At 44.7% G+C, this 26,971-nt stretch overlaps 1 protein-coding gene across 4 annotated transcripts in view; it reads left to right on the top strand.

Annotated features, from left to right (window-relative positions):
- The window catches only part of HSF2BP (heat shock transcription factor 2 binding protein), a 78,933-nt gene that overhangs the window by 13,181 nt on the left and 38,781 nt on the right, over positions 1 to 26,971 (top strand). For all 4 annotated transcript variants that reach the window (XM_081570028.1, XM_081570024.1, XM_081570027.1 and 1 more), the window contains 4 exons: positions 2,222 to 2,325; positions 8,649 to 8,798; positions 11,138 to 11,270; positions 21,415 to 21,532. In XM_081570028.1, coding sequence (XP_081426154.1) covers positions 2,260 to 2,325; positions 8,649 to 8,798; positions 11,138 to 11,270; positions 21,415 to 21,532 — 467 coding nt within the window. In that variant the 5' untranslated portion in view covers positions 2,222 to 2,259. The remainder of the gene's footprint in view (positions 1 to 2,221; positions 2,326 to 8,648; positions 8,799 to 11,137; positions 11,271 to 21,414; positions 21,533 to 26,971) is intronic.

Genomic DNA, 26,971 nt, shown 5'->3' with positions numbered 1-26,971 from the left:
ACTATATAAAGAAGTGAAGTTCGTTTATGTGACAAATATTTATAAAGTGCCACTAGATGCCATATCCTAGGTATGTTGCACATGTTCTAAGTATGTGGGGTTATCAGCACACAGGAGGATGCCTGCCCGCATGCTTTAGGGGCCAAGCTGAGCAAGCCAGTTTTGTCAGGAGGTGGCGGCAGTGCTCCAGTCTGGCCACCAGGTGGCGGCCTCCTCCTGAGAGCTGGGAGTGGGTGGGTGGCAACCCTGCCACAGCCTTTGAATACTGTGGGGGTTGAGTGGGACAGTTTAACCTCATCCTTTTGTTGTGTTAACCTACAGTAAGGTCATTAGCAGTTATGTAGAGTAAGAGATTATGACATTACTGTAAAGAGTCTTCTGGGTGGTCTTAATTCCTCCCTTTTACACGCTAAGACTTGTAGGAGTGTGATTTCGTATCTTCTTTACCATGTTTGAGGAATATACATTTTAGTAATAGAAGAAAACATTAAAAGTTAACTGCAAAGAAAAAGTTTTATGCCATTAATAATTTTATCTTAGTTTTTTTTTTCATTTATTTTTGTCTGACCATTTGCAGTTCACATTTCATTCATAATTATCTATGTTTTCATTTAACATTGTTACAAAATGCAGATATGTAGTTTTCAAAGCATAGCACTTGATCAGTATAGTTGGTTTCTTGGGTGGCCGGGACTAGTGGGACAAAATAAAGATTTCCAGTGCAAGTCATATTGTGCATGATACATCCTAAAAGGGCAGAAAAGAGAACTGATGTGAAGGAGAAGAAGTGGTCTCATGCTGCTTCACCCGTTGCTAAGAAACTCATTTTAAGAGAAACTTTGCCACCGGCTTCACAGTCATTAGCTGAATATCTAGCTTTAGGTTTTAATCTCCTGCTCTGGCAAAGGATCTCTGGAAAATGTAATGAAAGTGTCAGTTGCTCAGCCGTGTCTGACTCTGTGACCCCATGACTCTGTGGCTGGAAATGGCAGTCAACTCCAGTATTCTTACCTGGAGAATTCCATGGACAGAGGAGCCTGGTGGGCTACAGTCCAAGGGGTCGCAAAAAGTCAGACACAACTGAGCGATTTCCACTTCCAGGGGATTCTGATGTGCTATAAAGTCTGAGAATCAATCCTGAAGTGTTTCACTTCAGTGAAGTTACACCAGTAGCTCTGAGCACACGTCCACTCAGGTCTTGGTATATGTTAGCTTTGAAACGTGTTATCTTAGTCTTTGGGATCAAGGCACTTAAAGCTTTTTTGTTTTTTAAATGGTAAACACTTTAATAATAGACTGTGTTTTTATAGGCAACCAATTAGCAGACTAATGAGCCATTTAAATTTCTTTACTTAAAACCATTATTCAAGAAAGGTGAACCCCAGAGGCAGCCTCGTACTGACTGCTGCGACTATGTACAGATGTCAGTGTGCGTGCCCTCAGCATGCTGTGTTGTGTGTCAGTGAAGCGAGACCCCCCCACCCTGAGCCCTGGGCCCCTGGCAAACAGAGATCAATGATTGTTCACCAGAGGCACTTGAAACTTTGAGTTACCTTTTTTCTCGTCTTTCTTAATGTCAGTATTTCTGTAGCATACTATTTTTTATTTAAAGTTGATTATATGGTTGACTTCAGATTCATGAACACGAATGTCTTTGGGGATTTTGTTGGCCATGTGACTCGTCTGGGCGAGCACGGTGGCTAGGAAGCGTGCCCTCCTCCCCGCCTCTCGCTGTGGCCTTTTCTTGTCTCTGTGGCTGTTGCCTCTCTGCTCCATTGACAACGGCGGCAGCTGTTGTGGAGCCAGTCTGCCAGCGGGTGAGACGAGCGTGTGAATCAGCCTGGCTGGCACCGTCTCCTTGCTGAACTGCCTTCTGCTTTTTCTGGAGCACATACAAGTGTGTGCCACGAGACAGTCGGGCTGCCCAACCCTGCCTGCACTCCTTTAAACAACACACTTTCCTAAAACCTTGAGTGCAAGTCTGGTGGTGAAATGAAGTCTTAAAAACATAAAACAGAAAACAAAGAAGGTGCTTTCTGCTATGGGCAAAAAGGTGACAAAAACTTAAAAAGCAGGACGTTAGAATGTTGGTTATCTCAGCACTGGTTATGTGAGTAATCCTACCTAAGAAATCGGGCTTTCCTAAGAGAAAATGAAGCAAAATGCATGGTCAGGAGAGATCAGTGACTTGCAATACTGAGTATTCTTGTGTCTCTTGTAGACCTGGAGAGGAAGGAGCAGGAGTTAGAGCAACTGAGGATGGACTGTGAGCACTTCAGAGCCCGCCTGGAGTCCGTGCAAGCGGACAGCGTGAGGGAGAAGAAGGTACGATGCTCACCAGGCCACGCGAAGTACCCGCGCCATGCTTGTGGCCACAGTCTAGCCCTTACGCCTCAAGACACTGTATTTTTAAATGTATTTATTCTGAATGGGTTGGAAAACAGTTGATCATTTGGATTTGACAACCATTTAACATGGAGGCTGTTTACTTGGTGCCTTTTAATAGTCACTTACTGTTAATTTCTGTGTTAAAAGACCAATCCATGTCATTAAAATTCATAATATAATAATCCTAAAAAAATCATGCATGTAATGATTTGTAATCAGAGTTAGATGTATAAATAGAATTATCTGTAATTAAGAGGTCACCTCTGATATTTTAGAAATAACCAATTGCATTTCATTTTAATATTTGAGGAGACTAATAATATTTCTTAAAAACTATACATTTTCTTTTCATGGGATAAATTATTTCCTCTTCTATAAAGCTAGAGTTGTTTGGCCACTTCTGCTGAAATTTGGAGCTTGATTGTATTTTTATTTTTGAACAGTACAATAGAAACTGGTGACAGCATTGAGGACGTGTTGTTACCTGTGTTACCTGTGTGCTGGGAGGTGTTCGCGACTGTCCGTGCTGCTCACTGGTTTCTGCAGCACAGCTGGGTCAGCAAGTGCTGTGAACCTGGAGAGTTGTTTGGAGCCTGGCTAGGTCCCACCGCCTGTGTGCTCAGCTCTGCCTCACACCTCCTCCTTGTGTGGACGAGTTCTGAGTGTTTGTGGCTAAAGTGGAGAGTTCCCCAAACTGGTGGATTTTGTATAGGCTTCATTTTTTTCCCACAGCGCTTAATTGTTTATTTATCAAGAATAACTGTTCCTTAGCCCAGATATTCATAATTTCATAGTTCAGGAATACAGGTAGGTAAGTGACAAACTTGCGTGGCACTCAACCGAGACATTCTTTACATTCCAGAATCACATTGCACTCTGAAAGATATCAGCCTTCCTTGTTGCTGCAAAGTCTTTTATGGAATGTCTGTAGAAATTTCTGCATATGCCTTCTCTGGTGGTTCAGCCAAAGCAAGCTTACAGAAAGCTGCAACTCCCAGGGGTACAGTGAGTGTTCCAACAATGTGAGATCACAGACGCTTGGCCAGAGGACCATGTGTCTGAAGTTTCATCAAAGAACTGGAAGCCCTGGTAGTTTTTCTCCTTGACTGCTCAATAATGACGTCCTTCCAGACTGATAGACTTTAATATCAAGTAAGTAGGGAAGATCAGGGAAAGAGTTTCAGTCTCAAAACTGTTAGGTTGTGTGTCACTTATCGAAAGCTGACATTGTAGCTCAGTCATACTCGATTATGTCATGATAGACTAAGGTGGATGCATAATTTGGACCTAAAAGTTTCATTGTCTAAAAGAAGGAGGCAAGAAGGAATTGGATAAATATGAACAATACAATCCACTGGTTCAGTGCTCCTTAAAATGCCGGGACATCTTTGCTAAGGCTGAAGCTTAAATTGGGAAGAATCTTAGATTCCTTATTTCTTAAATTGATAAGCATAGGAAAAAATGCATATTTTGCTGGCATCTTAGATGTTATGGTAAAAATAAGCCACCCTGGGAAAGTGCCAGAATAAAGGACAAGTGGCTGCAGTGAAGTAGTGTCAGATCACAGCATGGTACTGCCCAGACACTTTGACCTTAGTTAAAGTGTGGGCGTATTTTAGGTTAGGCTATTTCCAGTTGAGTTTCCTGTTTAATAGCCCCTCCTGTTTAACATGGGTGGGAGGCCCTGCGAGTGTGCTGTGACAGGGCTTGTCTCTTCCTGCTGTAGGGAGCTGGCCGCTGCCTTTTCTGCCCAGGGCTGAACAGATCGTGCGGCTAGACTCTGCAGGCTTATTTTAGAGTTGAGGAACCAGGAAAGAATGCAGGACAGGATCCTGAATTAGAGCATTGCTGGTAAGACTTCAGTCTGGGGAAAAGTCATGGGGAGAATGCAGATGTCACTCAAACCAGCATGTAAAGAAAGACCGAAGTCAGAGTGTGGACTCAGAATTCTAAAGATGTGCGCTGACCCCCAGAGCTTAGTCCCAGGGACCAACAAAGCTTGGCTTGTGCCCCCCGTTGAGATGTTTCCTTGGTGGGGTCAATGGAGAAGCCTTGATGGGCCTTGATGTGATCTAGGAGGCGGGCTGGGAGAGTTCTGGCAGTGGCAGCCTTTGAACTTGAGAAAAGAAAGAGCCAGTGAATTGTTGGGGGATATCTCTCTGAATGACTTTGGAAGGCTTGTGCTGTTGTTATAAAGCCAGCTGTGGCTTCCCACCACATCTCTGCTGGCTGAGATTTTCGTGCCTGACCCTGCTTCCCCGTGTGGACCGGTCACAGACAATGGGCAGAGTCCTCGTGTTCCCTCCATGGAGCTGCGTGTCTGGGGCTTACTTATGTCTTCATCCTTGGTGTGTTTTCTTAGGGTGGCATCTTTCATAGTAAACCAACTTAAATTCAGACTGCTAGTTTTGCTTTATTGTTGTTGTTCAGTAGCTCAGTCGTGTCTGACTCTTTGTGACCCCATGGACTGCAGCACGCCAGCCTTCCCTGTCTATCACCAACTCCCAGAGCCTACTCAAACTCGTGTTCATCGAGTTGGTGTTGACATCCAACCATCCCATCCTCTGTTGTCCCCTTCTCCTTCTGCCTTCAATCTTTCCCAGCATCAGGGTCTTTTCCATTGAGTCAGTTCTTTGCATCAGGTGGCCAAAGTATTAGAGTTTCAGCCTCAGCATTGGTCTTTCCAATGAATAATAAGGGCTGACTTCCTTTAGGATTGACTGGTTAGATCTCCTTGCAGTCCAAGGTACTCTCAAGAGTCTTCTCCAACACCACAGTTTGAAGGCATCAATTCTTTGATGCTCAGCCTTTTTTATTGTCCAACTCTCACACCCATACGTGACTGCTGGTAAAACCATAGCTTTGACTATATGGATCTTTGTAGACAAAGTAATATCTCTGCTTTGTAATATGCTATCTAGGCTTGTCATAGCTTTTCTTCTAAGGAGCAAGCGTCTTTCATGGCTGCAGTCATGAAATATAGTTTTGGTTATCTATATTTAGTTTTTAACCTGTTAGGAAAGAGTCACTACTTTTCTGATAATAAACGGGAAGTTGTTGCAAACATTGTATATTATTTCAGAAAAATTTTTAAATAAAAATTAACTGATAATATAGTTCTGTTAAAATCAGAAATGAACCTCACAAATATCACAGTTTAACTATTCTCCCATTTAAGGACATTTGGGTTATTTCCATTTTTTGTTTTTTGGCATTATGAATAAAGGTATTATGAACATCTATATGTAGGTTTTTGTGTGAATGTATGTTTCCATTTCTCTGGGCTCAATGCCCAAGGGTGCAATTACTGGGTTGCATGGTAGGTGCATGTTCAATTTTGTAAGAAATTACCCAGTTGTTTTTCAGAGTGGTCATACCATTTCATATCATCACCAGCAGTGCTGAGTGATTCATTTCCTCCACATCCTGATTAGCATTTGGTGTTCTCACTGTTTTTTATTCTAGCTGTTCTGATAGATGTGTTGTAGTTTTAATTTGCATTTCCCTGTTGGCTGATAATGCTGAACATCTTTTCATGTGCTTATTTGTTGTCTATATATTCTCTCCTATACAATATCTGTTTGTGTCTTTTGCCCATTTTCTAGTTGGATTTTTTTTAACTGTTAAATTTGAAGAGTTCTTGATATATACTAAGATCCTCTATGACCCACCTCCTAGAATAGTGGAAATAAAAACAGAAATAAACAAATGAGACCTAATTAAACTTTAAGCTTTTGCATGGCAAAGGAAACTATAAACAAGGTGAAAAGACAACCCTCAGAGTGGAAGAAAATAATAGCAAATGAAACAACTGACAAGATTAATCTCCAAAATATATAAGCAGCTCATGGCGCTCAATACCAGAAAAACAAACAACCCAATCAAAAATTGGGCAGAAGACCTAAAAAGATTTCTCCAAAGAAGATATCCAGATGGCTAATAAGCACATGAAAAGATGTGTTTTCATCTCAACATTGTTCATTATTAGAGAAATGCAAACCAAAACTACAATGAGATATCACCTCATGCTGATCAGAATGGCCATCATCAAAAAATGTACAAACAGTAAATGCTGGAGAGAGGGTATGGAGAAAAGGGAACCCTCTTGCATTGTTGGTGGGAATATAAACTGATACAGCCATTATGGAGAGCAGTATGGAGATTCCTTAAAAAAATAGGAATAAAACTACCATATGACCCAACAATTCCAGTACTGGGCATATATCCTGAAGAAACCATAACTGAAAAAAGCACAAGTACCCCAGTGTTCATTGCAGCACTATTTGCAGTAGTTAGGTCATGGAAGTGATCTAGATGTCCATCGACAGATGAACGGGTACAGAAATTATGGTGCGTATATACAGTGGAATATTACTCAGCTATAAAAAAGAACACATTTGAGTTAGTCCTAATGAGGTGGAGGAACGTAGAGCTTATTATACAGAGAAAAGTAATTCAGAAAGAGAAATATATTGTATATTAACACATATATATGGAATCTAGAAAGATGATACTGATGAGCCTATTTTCAGGGAAGCAGTGGAGATACAGACATAGAGAACAGACTTTCGGACACAGTTGGGGAAGGAGAGGGTGGGACAAATGGAGAGAGTAGGGTAGAAACATATACATCACTACATGTAAAATAGATAGCCAGTGGGAATTTACTGTATGACTCAGGAAGCTCAGCCTGGTGCTGTGTGACAACCTAGAGGTGTGGGATAGAGTGGGAGGTGGGAAGGAGGTTCAGGAGGAAGGGGACATATGTATACCTATGGCTAATTCATGTTGATGTATGGCAGAAACCAACACAATGTTGTAAAGCAACTATCCTTCAATTAAAAATAATTAAAAGATAAAGTGTTCTTGATATATTCTAGATGAAAGGTGAGTGTTATTGTGAATGGAATTATTTTGAGTTCTTCTTGATATCACTGTGCAGTTTGTACAGCCCTGTGTCAAGGCATATCTGCCTGCAACCGCCAGATGTGACCACAGAAGACAGTTCTGATGGTCATTCCCAACAGTTCTTGTTGATCTTACAGAAGAGCCAAGATAACCAGACTAATCACAGTGCATCCTGCTTCAGTTGTGAGAAAAGCTAGAATTCTGAAGGAAAGGCTATGAATCAGTGTTTGCATATGTCACCACAGCTTGAGTGGCTGAAGTGCACATTTAGGAACTAGGCTTCTGTCCTGATGAAGGCAGATATTAAAGACCCAGAGTTAATAAATCACATAAAGCAGTTTTAGCAAGTGTCCTAGGCTCAGGGACCGTTTTTTCTCAAGTAAATATGACTGTGTGGTGGCTCAGATGGTAAAGAATCTACCTGCAATATGGAAGACCTGGATTCGATCCCTGGGTTGGGAAGATCCCCTGGAAAGAGGGCATGGCAACCCACTCCAGCATTCTTGCTTGGAGAATCCTAGGACAGAGGAGCCTGGCGGGCTACAGTCCATGGGGTCTCAAAGAATTGGACACAACTGAAAGACTAACACTTGTTAAGTCAGGAAACCTCAGGAAACATGGAAGAGTGACATGGGCACTGATGGCTGGGGAGGGCGGGAAGGCCCGCACCAGCCCAGATTCACCTGAAGGTGAACCTTTAGGAATGCTTGTGTGGACAGAGGCGATGTCAGGGGGACGGCTGCCTTGGTAAGAACCCTGGCTGACTTGTTAGCTGTTCCTTTGGGGGCTGTGGGAGACTGAGAAATCTGGTCTCCATCTTCCTGTGACCCTGGGCTTAGCTTGCTGGGTCAGGGCACGCCCTGGAGGCCCTTCCTCCTCACTCCTCTCCTCTTCCTGCTCCCATCTTTCCTGCCTGGTCTTGACTGTGTCACCTGGCGTTTTTACATTAGAAATACTTCTCTAAAAAAAAAAAAAAAGAAATACTTCTCTATGAGAGAACTTCTGTGTTGGCTTGTTACTTTTTTCAGGTGTCCTGGTCGGTGCTATCCTGGGTATAGCCACTGGGACCTGAGATCCCAAGTTTCCCATCTGACTTAGAAGTTGAATTCATGTCTTTGGCAGTATTTATAAACTCTAATGCAGTGGCGTGTTCTTTGAGTGTTGTTTTTGCCCCTGCAATAAAAAAATATGGGTTATGCCTCACCCTGGGCTAGTTTTCATTCACCAGCTGTTTACTATATTCCGTGTTCATTTCATTTCTTTAAGAATGTCTTCAAAAGGGGAAACACAGTAGAGGTGCTTTGAGGCTGAATGCTGTCCATTTCTCTGATTTTATCCTGTTTTGGTTTCAGGAGAAACTGGCTCTTCGACAGCAGCTGAACGAGGCAAAGCAGCAGCTGCTGCAGCAGGCCGAGTACTGCACGGAGATGGGCGCCGCGGCCTGCACCATCCTGTGGGGTGTCTCCAGCAGCGAGGAGGTGGTCAAGGCCATCCTGGGAGGGGTGAGCACACCACGGGCCGGCTGGACACTTGATTCATGCCTGTGTAACGCAGAAGGCACGGTGCCTCTGTTGGGGCGCCTACAGGCTAGACCCATTTGTTTTGCTTGTCAGGTAGTTTTGGAATCTCAGCTGTGTAGGGCCTGTGGTAACCTGGACCCAGGGGTATGTCAGATGAAGAGAGTGAGCCCCATTCTGTCCCAGAGTCTGTATGGTGTTGTGGAGGTAGCTCTACTTCAGGATCGTTACTTGACATCTGTGTACATGTAACAGACTTTAAAGTGCTTTTACATACCTTGTTTCCGGGGGTAATATAATATTTCATTGCCTGAATGTTATATATTATTTTGTTGTTGTTGTTGTTTAGTTGCTGAGTGGTGTCCAACTCTTCTGCAATGCCATGGACTTTAGCCCACCAGGCTCCCCTGTCCATGGGATTTCCCAGGCAAGAATACTGGCGTGGGTTGTTATTTCCTTCTTTAGGGGATCTTCCTGACCCAGGGATCAAACCCGCGTCTCTTGCATTGGCAGGCGGATTCTTTACCATTGCACCACCTGGGAAGCCCATATGTTATTTATCATATATGTATATATAAAATGGATGTTAAGAGCATGTGCACACACATGTCAAGGAACTTCACAGAGGAAGAGAGATTTGAAATGAACCTTGATTCACTTGTACAGCAGCAGTAACAGGAAGTGAGGAGGGTGGCTCAGGAGGAGGGAAGGGTACTCAGGCCTGGAGTGAGATGCAGGGATGGTGCGTGAGTCTCCTGACACAGGGTAGGGGTTAGTGTGTTGATGGAGCAGTCCAGGACAGATTCCTTAAGGCCTCTGGGACAGGATTCCTTAAGGGGTTTTGAATGAAAAAGTGACAAGAGGAAAATCTGGGCAGCTTAACCTGACAGTGAACGAGGATGGAGGGAGGGTGAGGCTGTGGATGTGGAGACTGGCCCAGAAGACAACATCGGAGCTGCCCTGCCCCCTCCCCCCAAGTGATAGAATGAGGGATGGGAAGTGGGGAGCTGTGTGGTTGAAGCAGGACTGGTGACAGGATGGCCTCCCCAGGCAAGAGGATGACAGCCCAGGAAGACTGTGCTCTGACTCTGGGGGATCGTGTGGTCCTGAATGGAAATAAACACCCAGGGTGGATAGTTGGTGGGAGGGCCGGTATAGTACTTACTCGTCACTTGTAGAGATAGAAACAGGGGAGGGACTAAGTGTATTTTAAAGTTTATTGAGCATTCTTAAGGTATAACTTATGTATCATAAAATCCATTTATTGTAAGTGTACAACTTAATGTTCTTTAGCTAATTTTTGGAGGTGTGTAATATCTCCACAATCCAGTAAGGATATTTATATCACCTCTTGTAGTTCCCTTGTGCCATTGTACAGGCTCTGGTTTTCAGACCATTTCTTAGAACGCTGCCTCCTCCTCCTCATTCCCCTGATGAAGTGCTTTCAAGGCTCTGTGAACTTGGAAACTCTCTTTGCTGAGGAATGGAGACTTAAATGGGCTTCCATGCAGAAGACCTGGATTTGATCGCTGGGTCGGGAAGATCCCCTGGAAAGGGAGTGGCAACCAATTCCTGTCTTCTGACCTGGGAAATCCCATGGACAGAAGAGCTTGGTGGGCTACAGTCCATGGGGTCACAAAGAGTCTTAAATGCCAGATGAGCCTGTTTGCTGTCTTTTATGTGTTGCTGCTGCTAAGTTGCTTCAGTTTGTCTGGCTCCCCCGTCCCTGGGATTCTCCAGACAAGAGCACTGGAGTGGGTTGCCATTTCCTTCTCCAATGCATAAAAGTGAAAAGTGAAAGTGAAGTCGCTCAGTCGTGTCCGACTCTTAGCAACCCCATGGACTGCAGCCTACCAGGCTCCTCCGTCCATGGGATTTACCAGGCAAGAGTACTGGAGTGGGGTGCCATTGCCTTCTCCATTTATGTGTTGAGGTTTCATTTAAGATTTTATTTGAAAAATAATTTCTGCCAAAGATTTGAAAACCTCTGGTTTCATGCCTAGAATAGATAACCTATTTTTCTGGTATATTTCTAGTATATTTTTGGGTGAATTTGTCCAAGTACTTCTGTCAGTGTATAAATTTGAACTGTTTCCCATATGTATTTTTATTTTACTATGTCAGTCTTCAAGGTAATTTTTCTACATGCCCCAAACTTCTTTTTTTCTTGATCTTTTCAATAGGAAGTTTTAATGAGGGAACAGATTTTAAAATACTGCTTCTGTAATTAAAACTGTAATCTTTCTTCTGTGTCCTACACTTTGAAAGTGTTTTCCTGCTGGTAGCCATGAAAGGTTGTGACGTTCTTATTTCTAAACTTTCAGGATAAAGCTTTGAAGTTTTTCAACATCACTGGTCAAACAATGGAGAGTTTTGTGAAGTCACTGGATGGGGATGTTAAAGAGCTGGATTCTGATGAAAATCAATTTGTTTTTGCTTTGGCCGGAATCGTAACAAGTGAGTAATTCCCTGTGAACGTAGTGACTTTCCGGAATGTATTCCAGAGCAGTGATCACAGTCGGGGTGTGTGCGCATGAACACCTCTGGTTCAGATAGGCTCCTGCCCTGGAGACGCTGACTCAGTGCTCGGGGTAGGGACCAGGTGTGTGTTGTGGAGCATCACCCGGGTGATTCTCATAAGTAAGCATCAGTGAGTATGAGCAGCTCACCTTCGGAAACAGGATGGCGCTGCATGTTCTGTTCAGTTCTGTATATTGACAGAAGTCAAAACTGTATGTTTAGCTACTTGTTGTTTGGCGTCATCATCATTTTCTTATATCTAACTAAAAGCCTTAAGCAGAGCTTCAGTTAAGCTCTTGCTCTTGTTTTGATGTTGTAATTAAAGAAGTCCAAAAATCTAAATTGTCTCTTTAGTGAATTTTCCCCAAAGATTATAGTTATGATGAGATAAAATTCTGATGGCAAAACTGCTGTAAAGGATATAGCCACATGACTAAATAATTAATGCTAATATAGTGGAACATAGTATATACTAGTGAGTATTAAGGCTCTTTGTTCTGAAGTCAGTGAAATAGTTATAGTGCTATGACTTACTTTTTTACTTTGTTCTTTCATCTGCTGTATGCTATGCTCCTCTTAGGGTGAGTCTCTGCTTTTAAATAGAGGGGAAATGTTATTTTTCTTCATCTACTGAAATCCTAATGCAGTAGATCTCATGTAGACAATTTCTTCATAAGCCCTTAAGAGCTGGTGATGTTCTTCATGGGCAGATGTTGAGACCTGGGTGTTGTCCATTCCTGATTTGGCCTGGCACTTTGTCTGCTGGAGGACAGCCTCACGCACTTTCATCATAGCCTCTTCAGCTGGTTGAGGCTTGCACTGCTCCACCTTCTAAAATTGCTATAAGGTCTCTTTTCTTCTTTTCTTATTTAAATAAATACTTATGTATTTGGCTGCCCTGGGTCTTAGTTTATTTATTTGGCGGCACATGGGATCTTTAGTTGCAGTGTGCGGGATTTAGTTCCCTGACCATGAGTGGAACTCGGATCATCCGCATTGAGAGTGCAGAGTCTTAGCCATTGGACCACCAGGGAAGTCCCTGGGGTCTCTTTTTTTGCAGAATGTTTAATACTTGCAAATTTGATGATTATATTTTCCGCTATTTGCTAGTGACTCCAAAAGTCTGTGATGCATGTGACTTTCCATTCTACTGAGTTGTGATTTTGAATTGCTTCAATTGCCAGCTGGTGTGCAGTGGTGAGGTCATGGGCCAGTGGGCAAGGCCAGCCTGTTGCTCAGCAGACAAGCTCAACTTGGCTTTGTTTTTCCCTGCCTGGAGTGGCTTACTTAGGAGCACTCATGAAGAGTCAGAATTGGGTATGTGTGCATTCCACTTACAGGCTGATGAACATGATGAAATGTTTACGTACTTGTGTTGGTGTTTACTGCTGCTCTCCTGAGGCTTCGGGGCCTTCCGTGTCTCAGATACCAAGACTGTTGCATGGGGAGTAGGCAGTGCAGCAGATGCCTTGGTTAGCTGTCAGATAGATCCTCTGCCTTCTAAACTGACCTGCGGGAAACTTGCCCATTACAGCTTTTTTTTTTTTCACCTTGTTGCAGTCCTGCAAGTTTTGACAAATGCATGCAGTCATGTTACCACCACAGTGAAGATGTGGAAAAGTTCCATTGCCTCCCTCTTGTCTCCCCCCTCCCTCCCCCTTTCTTTGCAGCCAGCCCCTCCACCCACCATCAGCACCAGGCAGCTGCTCGTCTGGCAGTTTGCTGCACCTTTTAGCTGAATTTTCCTGGCTGGCCTGTCTGGTATCCAGTGTCCACCCTAGGGGAGCAGATGCTGGCCTCCCGTTTCTCCTTGAAGCCCCTGCCTTTTCCTATTTTTCCTGTCAGTTGGTTGATTCTGCAACCTCAACTCTGATGTGTTTAGGATAAGTTGTGATTTTTCAAATGATCTACCCGCCTCTTTTTAAAGAATGGAGGTGTCGCTCTTTTCAGTTTACTGTATCCTAAGTAAGAGCAAAAGATTGGTTTAAACTGTGAAATTAGTGAATTTTTCTTATCCACAGTCACTGTTATTAATAATAGATTAACAGTAATACAAAGTATGGATTTTTAGGCCCAGCTAGTCCGCTTCCTGGGATATCAATTCTCTGGACTTTATTTTCCTCATTATTTTTATAATGCCTGCTCAGTACCTTACACATTGTTATGCATGTTACTGAACTGTGGGTAGGTGGTAACATATTGTAACCCAGGGTCCTGTTTAACATAGAATGTGCAGTTGTTTTCTACAACTTTTATAAGTGGACAAATACAGAACTTAAAAGAAGATGGCAAATTGTTATCGCAGCACTGTGAAGGTTAACTTGCTTAGCTTACAAATGGAAAACTTATTTTTCTGACTACTTTCTTTGCTTTTTGACTATTTGAAAGTCATAATTGCACTGCTTGTCTCCAAATTCTGGGTTTATTCATTCAAACAGTGTTAGGTAATGATTGTTGTTGTTTAGTCTCAAAGTTGTGTTCAACTCTTTTGTGACCCTATGGACTATAGCCCACCAAGCTCCTCTGTCCATGGGGTTTCCCAGGCAAGAATACTAGAATGGGTTGCCAGTTTCTTTTCCAGGGGATCTTCCCTACCCAGGGATCGAAATCATGTCTCCTGTACTGGCAGGTGGATTCTTTACCACTGAGCCACTAGGGAAGCCCTTAGGTAATGATTAAAGAATCAAAATTTCTTTTTTTTTGCCATGCCTCACAGCTTGTGGTATCTTAGTTCCCCGACAAGGGAGGACCCAGGCCCAGCAGTGAGAATGCCGAATCCTAACTACTAGACTGCCAGAGAACTCCCCCAAATTACTTTTTTGACTGTTAATAATTTGTGGCAGGGCTGGATCCAGCTTATCTGTCATGGATGTAATAGTCGCACAGAGCTTACAGCAGCGCTCCCTTATGTCAGTGACCAGTGCTGCTCCTGGCCCCTCTGTGCTGCCTCTGGATCCCCGCCCTCACGCGCTTGTACTGACACAGGGGAGCAGAGTCCAGTTCCACTTCCACCACTGACCAGCCTTGTGCTCCTTACACTGTGACCCCCAGCTTTGTCTTCTGGAAAGAGAGGCTTAGGCTCCCAGATGAAGATTAAGGTCTGCCTCAGCCCTGGACTACAGGGGCTTTGAGAAAGGAGGCTGTGAGCCTTGCCTCTTGGATCAGGTGAGGGTCTCTGAGGGGCACTTGGCCTTCACTGTGTGCCATATCCTTGAGTAACTGTCCCTAGAGCAGTGTTTCTCAGCCTCAGCAGTGAATTCTCTGTTTGAGGGCGTTCTTTGCACTGTAGGGTTTAGGAATATCCCTGCACTCGGCCCTGAGAGTCCAGGAGCAGCCCCAGGGGTGACAGCCGAGGGTGTCTCCAGCGGTTGCCAGGTGTTTCTTGGCGCCAAAATTGTGCTCCCTTGCCACTTAGAGAACCACTGCCCTGTATCATGGCCTTAACCTGTCTTGAACACAGAAAGTTTATGATAATCTGGGATGTTAGAGGTAATTGCAGAGAGCTATTTTGAGATGCTGAAGACTATTTTGGTTTCTGTGTCCCCTGGGCGTGGTTCTGACATGTTTAATGTTGTCTGTCTATGTAGAGGTCTTGCTAATTCAGGAGAATTTGATACCTGTTATCTACAATATCCAGTTAATCACAGACATTGTCTTAGTCATCTTTCAGTGGTTTGTCTTGGATAATTGGGGATACTTTGTAATCTCTCCTTAGATAATGCCCTTCCTTCGGTTGACAGAGCGTGACCAAGATAAGGAGCTGTTGTTTTGTGGAATTGGGGTGTTTCCTTGAAACTTGTGTCCCTTTTGTAGCTGGCTCAGTTAAAAGAGAAGCACAGTCAGTTCAGTCACTAAGTCGTGTCCGACTCTTTGCGACCCCATGAACCGCAGCACGCCAGGCCCCCCTGTCCATCACCAACTGCCGGGGTCCACCCAAACCCATGTCCATTGAGTTGGTGATGCCATCCAACCATCTCATCCTCTGTCGTCCCCTTCTCCTCCTGCCCTCAATCTTTCCCAGCATCAGGGTCTTTTCAAATGAGTCAGCTCTTCGCATAAGGTGGCCAAAGTATTGGAGTCTCAGCTTCAACATCAGTCCTTCCAATGAATATTCAAGACTGATCTCCTTTAGAGTGGACTGGTTGCATCTCCTTGCAGTCCAAGGGACTCTCAAGAGTCTTCTCCAACACCACAGTTCAAAAGCACCCATTCTTCAGTGCTCAGCTTTCTTTATAGTCCAACTCTCATATCCATGCATGACTACTCATAGCCTTGACAAGACGGACCTTGGTTGGCAAAGTGTTGTCTCCGCTTTTTAATATACAACATATATTGTTGGTCATAACTTTCCTTCCAAGGAGTAAGCGTCTTTTAATTTCATGGCTGCAGTCACCATCTGCAGTGATTTCGGAGCCCAAAAAAATGAAGTCAGCCACTGTTTCCACTGTTTCCCCATCTATTTGCCATGAAGTGATGAGACCGAATGCCATGATCTTAGTTTTCTGAATGTGGAGCTTTAAGCCAGCTTTTTCACTCTCCTCTTTCACTTAAGCACAGTCAATCTTAGAATTTTCCAGATTTATGGAACGTAAGAGGAGGACTGTGAGATTGAGGACAGGAGGAGAAGGGGGCAACAGAGCATGAGATGGTTGGATGGCGGCATCAACTCAATGGACATGAGTTTGAGCAAACCCGAGAGATGGTAAAGGACGGGGAAGCCCAGCATGCTGCAAAGAGTTGGACATGACAGTAGAACCTTTCACTGATAGGGGTTCTGGGATTATAGTTAATTTTGTGGTTGTTTCTTGAATCATGCATAGTATGGGCAAATAATATTCAGATTGGTTGTAATTTGTGTGTAGGAGAGTTTTCTAGGACTCTAAAAATTATCCTTCTGTAGTGCCTTTTCTTTATCCATTTCATTTACAAAATAAATGCCTATCCGTTAAACTTTGAAGGAGCTGTGTCCCAGGGAGCGGGGCTGATGATGGTCTCAGAATGACAGTCAGAGATTGGGAGAAATGGAAGGCACTGGGAGTCTGTCTTTCCTGAGAGTGCCGTTGAGTGTTAAGGGAAGGAATCTGAACAGATTGAAAGAAAGGAATTACACTTGTAGATGGGCTGTTGGAAAGTTGGGGGTTCTGCTTGGAGCTCTTTAATTCATGGTGGGTCAACAGGTGATAGCACCTGGCTGGCAGTGGAGCTCTGCCAGCATAGGCCTGGCCCTTGATTTTTCTGTGACTGGGTGCCCTAACAGTCTGAACACACACTCTTCCATGGTGGAAATTTATCTAGCCCAGTGAAGTAGTTTGAGCATCTTTTCGTGTATTCATTGGCCATTTGTATCTCTTCTTTGGTGAAATGTCTATTTAAGTCCTCTGCACATTTCAAAATTAAGTCATTTGTCTTTTTATTGTTGAGTTGTTAGAGTTCTTTGTATATTCTAGATACCAGTCCCTTATCAGGTATATTATCTGCAAAACTTTTCTGTCATTCTGAGTTGTCTTTTCGCTTTCTTGGTAGTGTCCTTTGAAGCACAAAAGTGGTACTTTTTGATGATATCCAGTGTATTTTTTCCTTTAGTTACTTGCTTTTTTGTTGTCATATATAAGAAGTCATTGGCTTAATTCAAGAACATGAAGATTTACCCCTGTACTTTCTTGTAAGAGTTTTATAGCTTTGCTCATGCGTTCGGCTCTGACCCATTTGGGTTAACTGTTGTGTCTGGTGTAAGGCAGGGGCTCAGTCTTTTCTCTTTGCATGTGGCTATCCAGTTGTCCCAGCACTGTTTGTTGAAAAGATTATTCTTTTATCCTTTCTCCATTCATTTGTCTTGATCCTATTCTTGAAAATCAGTTGATCATGAATTTGTGTTTATTTCTGGACTCTCACTTCTACCATTGACCTGTGTTACTATTGTTATGTCAGTACCTTATTATGATTCCTATTGTAAAAAATAAGACAAAATAATTACAAGGTAAAGCAAAAGTATCAGACATAATACACCTCAACTTTTTATATTTTTTATCAGCATATGTAATTCATACTAGTTTCATTTCTTAAATTATATAATTACTATGGTAACTTCTAGAAATACCTATAAACTTTGAAGAAAAATGAACCTAGAGGAGAAAAAAATGTACAGTTTAACAGAAAATTAAACCAGCAATCCTTCACAGTCCTAGGGCTAACTCAAGTATCCCAGATAGACTGATAATTACCGGAGCTGTCAGTGTATGAATTTGTTGACATTTATTTTACTTCACAGTTGCTCTTTCATCGATGCTTAGTGAAAGAGAGGGTTGGCCTTCACCCTTACAATACTGGATATGTGGGAAGGGACCTCACTCACCAGTAAAGTTGCTGTGTCTTGTTGGGTGGTGTTGCTTGCTCTGGTACAATGTACATTTTGCTCTGTAACTTTTTTCTTCAGTAACATATTCATGATGTTTCTGTTATCTGATGCTGTGTAACAGACTGCCCCCAAGCCTTGTCATTAAACAACAGCAGTCATTTATTTCTCTTGCGAACTTGCAGTTTGCTCTGGACTTGGCAGGGAGGATCTGCTGCTGCTCTGCTCTGTCTGGGATCGCAGCTGAGCTGACTCACATTGCTGTGGGTAGAACAGCTGGGGGTGAGCAGGACTCCTCCTCTCCTTGTGGAGTCTTGGGCCTCTCCATGGTATACTTGAATATAGTTGCATCTCAGCAAGAGTTAGGTGTCTTTTCTAGTAACCAGGGCTCTTAGAGCAACTGGCAAGGGACAGAGGTGGAAGCTGCCAGGTTCTTTCTATCTTGCCTTGAAAGTCGTGCAGCAGGTGGGTTGCGTTCTGCTGCTCATACACAAGTCAGGAACAACACAAGGTTTGCAGACCAGAGGCATGGTTTGTTGGCAAGTCATCCCTGGAAACTACTAAAGTATGTAGCTATAATGTGTGCTTTCCTGTGAAGTTCCAGTATGTAGCCTTAATATGAAGAATGTCATCTCCAAAAACCTCCTTAATATGACTTTGAGTTTATGATGCCCAATGCTTCATTTCCCCCCAGGTATTTCTTTCGTAAAACTAGAGTGTTTCCTGTGACAGAAAATATAGTCATCAGGTTCAAATTCATTGAACAAATAAGATTACATTTGTATCAGTGAAGGGTCCTGTCTTCAGTAAAGTTATCGCTGTCATGAAATTATATCCCAAGTAAAATAGCATGAGGCAATTATGAGGCAAAAATTGCAGGAATACCAAGCAAAAATGGGAACAAATCTGTTAGGTTTAGGAGACTTTAATATTCCTGTTTGATCAGGAATGTTCAGTATCTGGTTCCATAGAGTTGGCCTGGTAGCATAGATGAAATTTATATTCTGCTATTAGATTACAGATTGGGAAAGACTAGAGATCTCTTCAAGAAAATTAGAGATACCAAAGGAACATTTCATGCAAAGATAGACTCGATAAAGGACAGAAATGGTATGGACCTAACAGAAGCAGAAGATATTAAGAAGAGGTGGCAAGAATACACAGAAGAACTGTACAAAAAAGATCTTCACGACCCAGATGATCACAATGGTGTGATCACTGACCTAGAGCCAGACATCCTGGAATGTGAAGTCAAGTGGGCCTTAGAAAGCATCACTACGAACAAAGCTAATGGAGGTGATGGAATTCCAGTTGAGCTATTTCAAATCCTCAAAGGTGATGCTGTGAAAGTGCTGCACTCGATATGCCAGCAAATATGGAAAACTCAGCAGTGGCCACAGGACTGGAAAAGGTCAGTTTTCATTCCAATCCCAAAGAAAGGCAATGCCAAAGAATGCTCAAACTACTGCACAATTGCACTCATCTCACATGCTAGTAAAGTAATGCTCAAAATTCTCCAAGCCAGGCTTCAGCAATACGTGAACCGTGACCTTCCAGATGTTCAAGCTGGTTTTAGAAAAGGCAGAAGAACCAGAGATCAAATTGCCAATATCCACTGGATCATCGAAAAAGCAAGAGAGTTCCAGAAAAACATCTATTTCTGCTTTATTGACTATGCCAAAGCCTTTGACTGTGTGGATCACAATAAACTGTGGAAAATTCTGAAAGAGATGGGAATACCAGACCATCTGACCTGTCTCTTGAGAAACCTGTATGCAGGTCAGGAAGCAACAGTTAGAACTGGACATGGAACAACAGACTGGTTCCAAATAGGAAAAGGAGTACGTCAAGGCTGTATATTGTCACCCTGCTTATTTAACTTATATGCAGAGTACATCATGAGAAACACTGGGCTGGAAGAAACACAAGCTGGAATCAAGATTGCCGGGAGAAATATCAATAACCTCAGATATGCAGATGACACCACCCTTATGGCAGAAAGTGAAGAAGAACTAAAGAGCCTCCTGATGAAGGTGAAAGAGGAGAGTGAAAAAGTCGGCTTAAAGCTCAACGTTCAGAAAACTAAGATCATGGCATCTGGTCCCATCACTTCATGGGAAATAGATGGGGAAACAGTGGAAACAGTGGCTGACTTTATTTTTTTGGGCTCCAGAATCACTGCTGATGGTGACTGCAGCCATGAAATTAAAAGACGCTTACTCCTTGGAAGGAAGGTTATGGCCAACCTAGATAGCATATTTAAAAGCAGAGACATTACTTTGCCAACAAAGGTCCGTCTGGTCAAGGCTATGGTTTTTCCAGTGGTCATGTATGGATGTGAGAGTTGGGCGGTGAAGACGGCTGAGCGCCGAAGAATTGATGCTTTTGAACTGTGGTGTTGGAGAAGACTCTTGATAGTCCCTTGGACTGCAAGGAGATCCAATCAATCCATCCTAGAAGAGATCAGTCCTGGGTGTTCATTGGAAGGTCTGATGTTGAAGCTGAAACTCCAATACTTTGGCCACCTCATGCGAAGGGTTGACTCATTGGAAAAGACCTTGATGCTGGGTAAGATTGGGGGCGGGAGGAGAAGGGGACGACAGAGGATGAGATGGTTGGATGGCGTCACCAACTCGATGGACATGGGTTTGGGTAGACTCCGGGAGTTGGTGATGGACAGAGAGGCCTGGCGTGCTGCAATTCATGGGGTCGCAAAGAGTCGGACACGACTGAGCGACTGAACTGAACTGATTAGATTACAGTTAATCAAAGACAGAGCAAGTCAGTGATGAAATTTATCCTCCATTCTTGATAGTTATTAGCAAACGAAAAATAGAAGAGCACTTCCTTAAACTTGTAGAGGGTCTTGCCAGAACCATCCAGTGAAGACCACACTTAACTGGAAGTGCATCTGGTGAGGTCAGAAGAAGCTTGGGGGTGCTGCTGCCCTGTGTCTTCTCCAGCCAGACTAGCTCATGTGGGTTAGGAATTTCAGTCACTCTGAATCATGCTTTATTGTTAGACCTGGCTAAGGAAAAACCATACCGGCACATACATAAGTATTCTGGATTACTGACGTGTCCTTGTAGGTATCTGGGAGTGTGACGGAGCCAGTGTTAGCTGCACAGTGTCCCTGGGGAGGCAGGGTGATGATTGGTCTGGTTTCCTTGTTGGTTCTGTGGGACCTCAAGCATGAAGAAAGATGACACTTGCTGACCCACAGTGGTGTGTACAATTTATAAAAAAAAATTTTCTCTGTAATCAGTTTTTGTCCTGGTCTCTTTTGACCTCTTGATTTCAGTTTGGTATTCTAGTTTAAAGTCATCAGAATTTCACTCCTAGGGTTGAAAGTGTATTTTAGTGTCCTTGGTCCCAGATAAAGTCATCAGCCCCTACCTTCTGTTTGGACCCTGACTGCTCATAGCTGGTTCTCCAGTATTCTGGAGCCTAGTGTCCCCTCGCTGTGCTGTGGCCAGACTGCACCTGTACTTAGACCCACCGCTCTGTTCCACTGCCCAGCCCTTCGCTAATCACAGTGAACATTGCTCCCCTTCTTAGTAACTGCCGTGCTTCTCCGTTACCCTATTCTGGCTGTTGGGTCTGTGGATAACTATTCTGTGTTCATTAGGTATGTTAGGAGAAAGACAGCAACACTCCTCTGTCTGGGACAGACTTCTCTGGGTTTTGAAGTAGCGGTGATTTTGACACTGTGTCTTCTTTCTGTTGCAGATGTAGCTGCCATAGCCAGTGGCCGTGAGTTCCTGGTTAACTCGAGTCGGGTGCTCCTGGACACCATACTGCAGCTTCTGGGGGACCTGAAGCCTGGACAGTGTACCAAACTCAAAGTGTATGGTGGCTAATATTGAAAAGTTCACGTTTATTTACATATGAATCAGAATTTGCTGATTGGGCCTCTTTTTCAAGCAAACGCAGTTAATTTAGCTATAGCTCTAAAAAATAGAAGAAACAAATTTCCTGGAGAATTAAGGGATGCACTCTCTATTTGATACTGTTTTAGAAAAATAATACAAGCAAAAGGAATCTTCCCACCTCAGGGCACTCAGTGAGTCCCAGATGCTGTCATGGGTGAACTTGAGACTAGGTGATGGCTGTGGCAGCACCCCACTTCCAGGGGCCAGAACCCGGACTCACTTTCCACTTGTGTGTAACAAGTTACTACGCACTTAGTGGTTGAAACAACACTTCCTTCAGGGTCTGTAGGTCAGAGGTTTGAGTGGGCTTGCGTGGTATCCCAACAGGGCCTCATGAGGCCCAAATCAAGGATGGTCCAGTTGAGTCTCTTTCCAGAGGTTCTGGGTGGGAGTCTGCTTCCACGTACATTCAGGTTGCTGGAGGAACCCAATTCCTTGTGTTCACAGGAGTCTGGTCCCTATCTTCTTGCTGGCTGTCAGGTGGGGCCGCGTTTAGCTTTCAGGGGTGATTGAATTCCTTATCACCTGACCCCCATCCCATCTTCAGATCACAGCAACTCACCAAATCTTTCTTACACTTTGGAACTTCTTCAATTTCTTCTTCTCCTACCAGCCAGAGAAAACACTGCTTTCAATGGGGTCATGGGTTTACATTTGGCATAACTGAATAAACTCCTTTTTGATTAACTCAGAGCCCTCTGATTAATGACCTCAATTGTATCTTCTGAGTCTCACTGCTTTGACCAGGTAACTTAACACATTGCTGTTGTGGTTTAGTTGCTAAGTCATGTCTGACTCGTTTGGAGTCTGCCAGGCTCCTCTGTCCATGGGATTTCCCAAGTAAGAATACTGGAGTGGGTTGCCATTTCTTTTCCCAGGGAATCTTCCCGACCCAGGGATTGAACCCACGTCTCCTGCATTGCAGGCAGGTTCTTTACTGTTGTGACACAGGGAAGCCCAACTTAACATGACCAGGGTGTTACGTGTTGGCCACAGGGATTAGGATAGGAAACCTTGATCCATTTTCGGATTCTGCTACTGCACCATTTATTTCGGGTGTTTGCTTTTACTTCTCTTGGAGCACTTTATTTAATAGCTTCTTTAAGTCTTTGTCAGATACTTCTCATATCTGTGTCATCTTGGCTTTGGTATGTTTTGATTCTCTTGTTCCACATGAGTTGGGATTTTTCCTGTTTCTTTATAGGCTGAATAATTTTTGGATTGTATCCTGGACATTTGAATATTATGTTTTGAGGTCCTGAGTCTTGCTTAAATCTTATGGGAAATGTTGATGTTTTGTTTCAGCAGGCACTCAGCCTGGTTGGGGTCAGGTCACAAGTTCTGACCAGCCTTCTCTGTTTATGGCTTCCATATCAGTTCCATTTTTTGTTGTTTTGGTTTTAGCCACATTATGTGGCTTGCAGGATCACAGTTCCCTGACCAGGGATTGAACCTGGGCCATGGTAGTGAAAGTTCTGAATCCTGACCACTAGACCACCAAATCCTCACCACTCCCATCAGTTTCACTTTTAAGAAGCCTTGGCAGTGCTGTTGGGTCTGCCCCTCGCATGTGTCCCTGTCCGAGACCTGGATGACTTGATATTTTAGTTCTCAGAGTCTAGGACGTGCTGCTTATGATCAGATCCACACACGCATAGCTGGGGTGAGGTCCAGAGTCTATAGGCAACCTCATGGGGTCACATTCCTGAGCTCCTAACTCTCCATGATGTCTTGGTGCTTGTTTGTTCCCAGGACCCCCTCTTTAGTCCTTCCCCCAAAGTCTGGTTCTCTGTGTCCTGAGGTGTCACGTTCCTGCACTGTGCCCATGCCCAGGGCAAGTGCCGGAGTGCAGAGGATCCCAGTTCCTTTGGGCGGTGAGGACGATTCCCTTCCCACAGAGTCTCCGTTATCCGAGGGCTCCCACCGCCAGCCTGGTCACTGCTCCCCCTCATCTCCTCGAGCCTGAGCCCTGGGCTTCTCCTGGCGTGCTCCATGTGGGTCAGGGCCACCTTGGGCTTGGGGGCTAAGTGGTGAACTGCTGGTTTGGTAGTTCTTACAGTTCTGGTCTTCTTCACAATCCACCTGCTTCTGTTTCCTTTTCCGAGGCCTAACCTAGCTGCTCTGTGTATTCTGTCCAGAGTTTATAGCTGCATCAGAGGGTGGGTGTGTTGACTCGGTCTTCTCTGGAGCAAAGCTCTCCAGTCCATCTAAGTGTGTGTATGTACATGAGCAGTACATGCACTACAGTGTGACATGTAACACCTAGTGGTGTGTGTATTTTTACAAGTTGTATGTGGATCTTACCCTTGTAAGTATTTTACATCAAAGAAAATGTAACATTTGAATTATGTTCTCACTATGGATGGACATTTACGTTATTTTCATGTTTTACTCTACAAATGTAATGTTGAAGTGAAAGTCTTTGGCAAACATGTCCTTGCTAATCTGTGTGAGAGTTCTTTGAAGAGTTTTCCCAGAAGTGCAGTGTTTGAGACGAAGGGCATGCACATTCAGTTTTATGAATCGCTGCACAATGGGTCACCAGAGTGCACACTTGCATGCATATTGCACCGAGCTCTGCCTTCCCAGTCCCTCATCAGTTCTTCATGGTTCTGTTCCCGTAAAGAACACTTGTGTTATCTCTGTTTCTGTCTTTAGGTTTAACTCACCAGTGAGGGTGAGACTCTCTTCACATGTTCAGAGCATGGGTTTTTTGCATGAATGCCTGTTGCCATTTTCTGTTGGGTTGTCTTTTTCTTAATGATTTGTTATCATTCTGTTGTCTCCTGCTTCTGTGTCTGTACACGGTTAGTGTTTGCAGGGCCAGCCAAGCCCCTCCTCCAGTTTCTGTGACGTAGTGTGGGGCCTGGGTCTCTTCTCCCCTCTCTGGCTCTGGTACACGGAGCCCTCTGCCTCTTCGTCCTGATGGGCTCCTGTCCACTGCAGTGGGAGGTGGGAGGACTGCCCACAGAGACGTTTGCTTGCTTACTTGACAGGCCTCCATCTGACTCCTGAGCACAGCTTGAGCAGCTATCAGCCTTGAGCCCTCTTGGGGTCACTGAAGCAGGTCCCCTGCTTGGCTCTCTCTGGCTGCCACCTGATACGCACGCTGTCACCCACGTCCTGCATCGCTGCTGAAGTCCAGCCCCGAGGGCTCTGAATTAGGACCTCTCGTTCCACGAGTGCTTCCTTTGCTTTTTGACCTCTCCTCGACTTGACTGCATCTTGCCTTTTTCTTGGGGATTTTACTTTGCTTGCCACCTTCATGATCAAAGGCTGCTCCTTTTCAGCAGCTTGGGTGCCTCAGAGCCAGAGATGGGGATTTAAAAAAAAATTATTTAGAGCAAGTTTTTAGTTTCACAACAGGATTGAGAGGAATATAGAAAACTTCCCCATAAACCTCTGCCCCTGCTGCCCATGCATGCCTCTGCCAATTATCAACATGACTCACCAGAATTTTTTTACCAAGGCTGAACCTGCTTTGACGCACTGTCATTGCCCAGAGACCTTAGCATACCTGTGTTCGCTCCAGCTCTGGTCCATGTGTGGATTTGGGCAGATATGTCATGACACACATTCATTATTATAACAGCGTGCAGAGGATCCTGGACTTTGCATTGTATGCATTGTCAGCCTCTGAGGTGGGAAGCTCTGTCTTGGTCCTCAGACACGTACTGCTGTCATGCTCAGCTCCTTCCTCCTGTTGCCTCCAAACCTTGCCGAGACTCCCGCTCCACACTGCTTCTCTCTCCTCCACTCATTCTGTTTGCCGCCCAGCTCACTTGGATCCGCTGGCGAGGCGCCTCAGGGTTTCCCGTCCTCTTTCTGTCAGCAGCCCCAGGCCCCTCCCCGCCATCTCCAGAGCGCTGACCTTGGACCAGCCGTCACCTGCTCCCTTCCTGGTTGCCGTAGTGCTGGAGGAGAAGGTTTCCAGATGCACAGTCATGCTGGTTCACCCTCCCCTGGTCCTGAGCCCCCTGCAACCCTCATCTGTCCTTTATTTCTCTGCAGCCTAGGTGTGGGGGTCCCAGCAGGTGATTTCCTGCCTGCTCCCCATGGAGAACTGAGGGGCGTGACCCACGCTTAACCCCCTCCCTGCCTCACTCTTTACACCCCTCACCAGCAGTTCTCTCATGTGGTCTTGTGGGCTTGGGGGGCTTTCACTAGCTGTGCTTTTGCTTAGCTGCCCTCTGGGACTTTGCTCAGTTAGTTGTCGTCTCTTGCTTTGGCATCTCCGAGTTCTCCCTCCCACCTTGCTCCTTTTCAGCCTGCGTTCTCCCAGCTGTGCTCTGACCACCGTCCACAGGACCCTGGGGTTTGTATTGGCCAGCTCTGCTAGGACCTGGGTGGCTTTGAATTTTCCACGACGTGGCGCATCTTCCTGGGATGAAGGGCTGGTTCATGGCACCATGTTCCTTTTGCTTCTCTTGAAGTTCCGATGGGCCCTGGGGGTCGGTGGCCATATAACAGACTTGACTTTCCCCAGGGGCCCCCTCTTTGGTTACAAATGGGACATTGTTGTGACTTGGCCTCCATGAGTTCTTTCAATGTTATGTCCTCTCTGGCTGTTTAATTTCTCACTAGCTGCAGTTTATCTGCCTTTTTTTTGGAAGACCCTTTTTCAGCTCTCCAAGTCTAGAAACTTCCAACGACATCTGGTGGTTGGACACCAGTGGGCCCTGGGGCTTCTCAAGGTGCTTGTGCTGATGGCAGGGTGGCGGGGTTGCTGTTGGCTGTATCATTTAAGCCTCGGCATCTGTACCTCCAAGGGGATGACCTTCTTGCTACATCATCCAGGACTGTGTTCTCTGTTGATAATTTTTACATTCTCATCAGCCTCTTTGGCGTCTGTACCATGTGGCCACTTGATAGGACTGTGGGCAGCCCCAGGCCAGCCCGAGGCCAGTCTCTGTCTGCCGAGGCTGGGGAAGTGAGTTCTGGCAGGTGGTGATGAGCCGCTGGGTCGGGGGTGAATCCTGCCCACCTCTTCCTCTTGCAGCCAGCCCTCAGGGTGTGAAATATCTGGAATTTCCCCATCCTCACCAGCATTAGCCCTTACCCTTCCACCTCCAGCCATGGGGCATCAGCCTGGCACACAGAGTGCCTGGCACAGGCAGAGTCTGGGCTATTGTGTTCAGGGTTGTGCCCTGACCTTGGGATTGCCGAGGGCCCCCAGGTGTCGTGCTGGCCCTGGGTCTGGCACGGTGGACCCTCAGAGACTCCTGGTTGTGTCTTGTTTTCCCACTGGAGTCACGTGACACTGGTGCTGCCATTCTCCTTGACACTCAGTAAGAGCTGGAAAAACTCGTTTTGTGTTTCACATTGGAGATCTGGATTTCAGGAATTAGGGTTAC

Source organism: Giraffa tippelskirchi, chromosome 2 (genome assembly GCF_054371585.1).
Source record: "Giraffa tippelskirchi isolate mGirTip1 chromosome 2, T2T-mGirTip1v1.2.pri, whole genome shotgun sequence".
Classification (NCBI taxonomy): Eukaryota; Metazoa; Chordata; class Mammalia; order Artiodactyla; family Giraffidae; genus Giraffa; species Giraffa tippelskirchi.
Note: the sequence above shows the minus strand (reverse complement) of the source record. Positions and strands in the feature narration are given on the sequence as shown.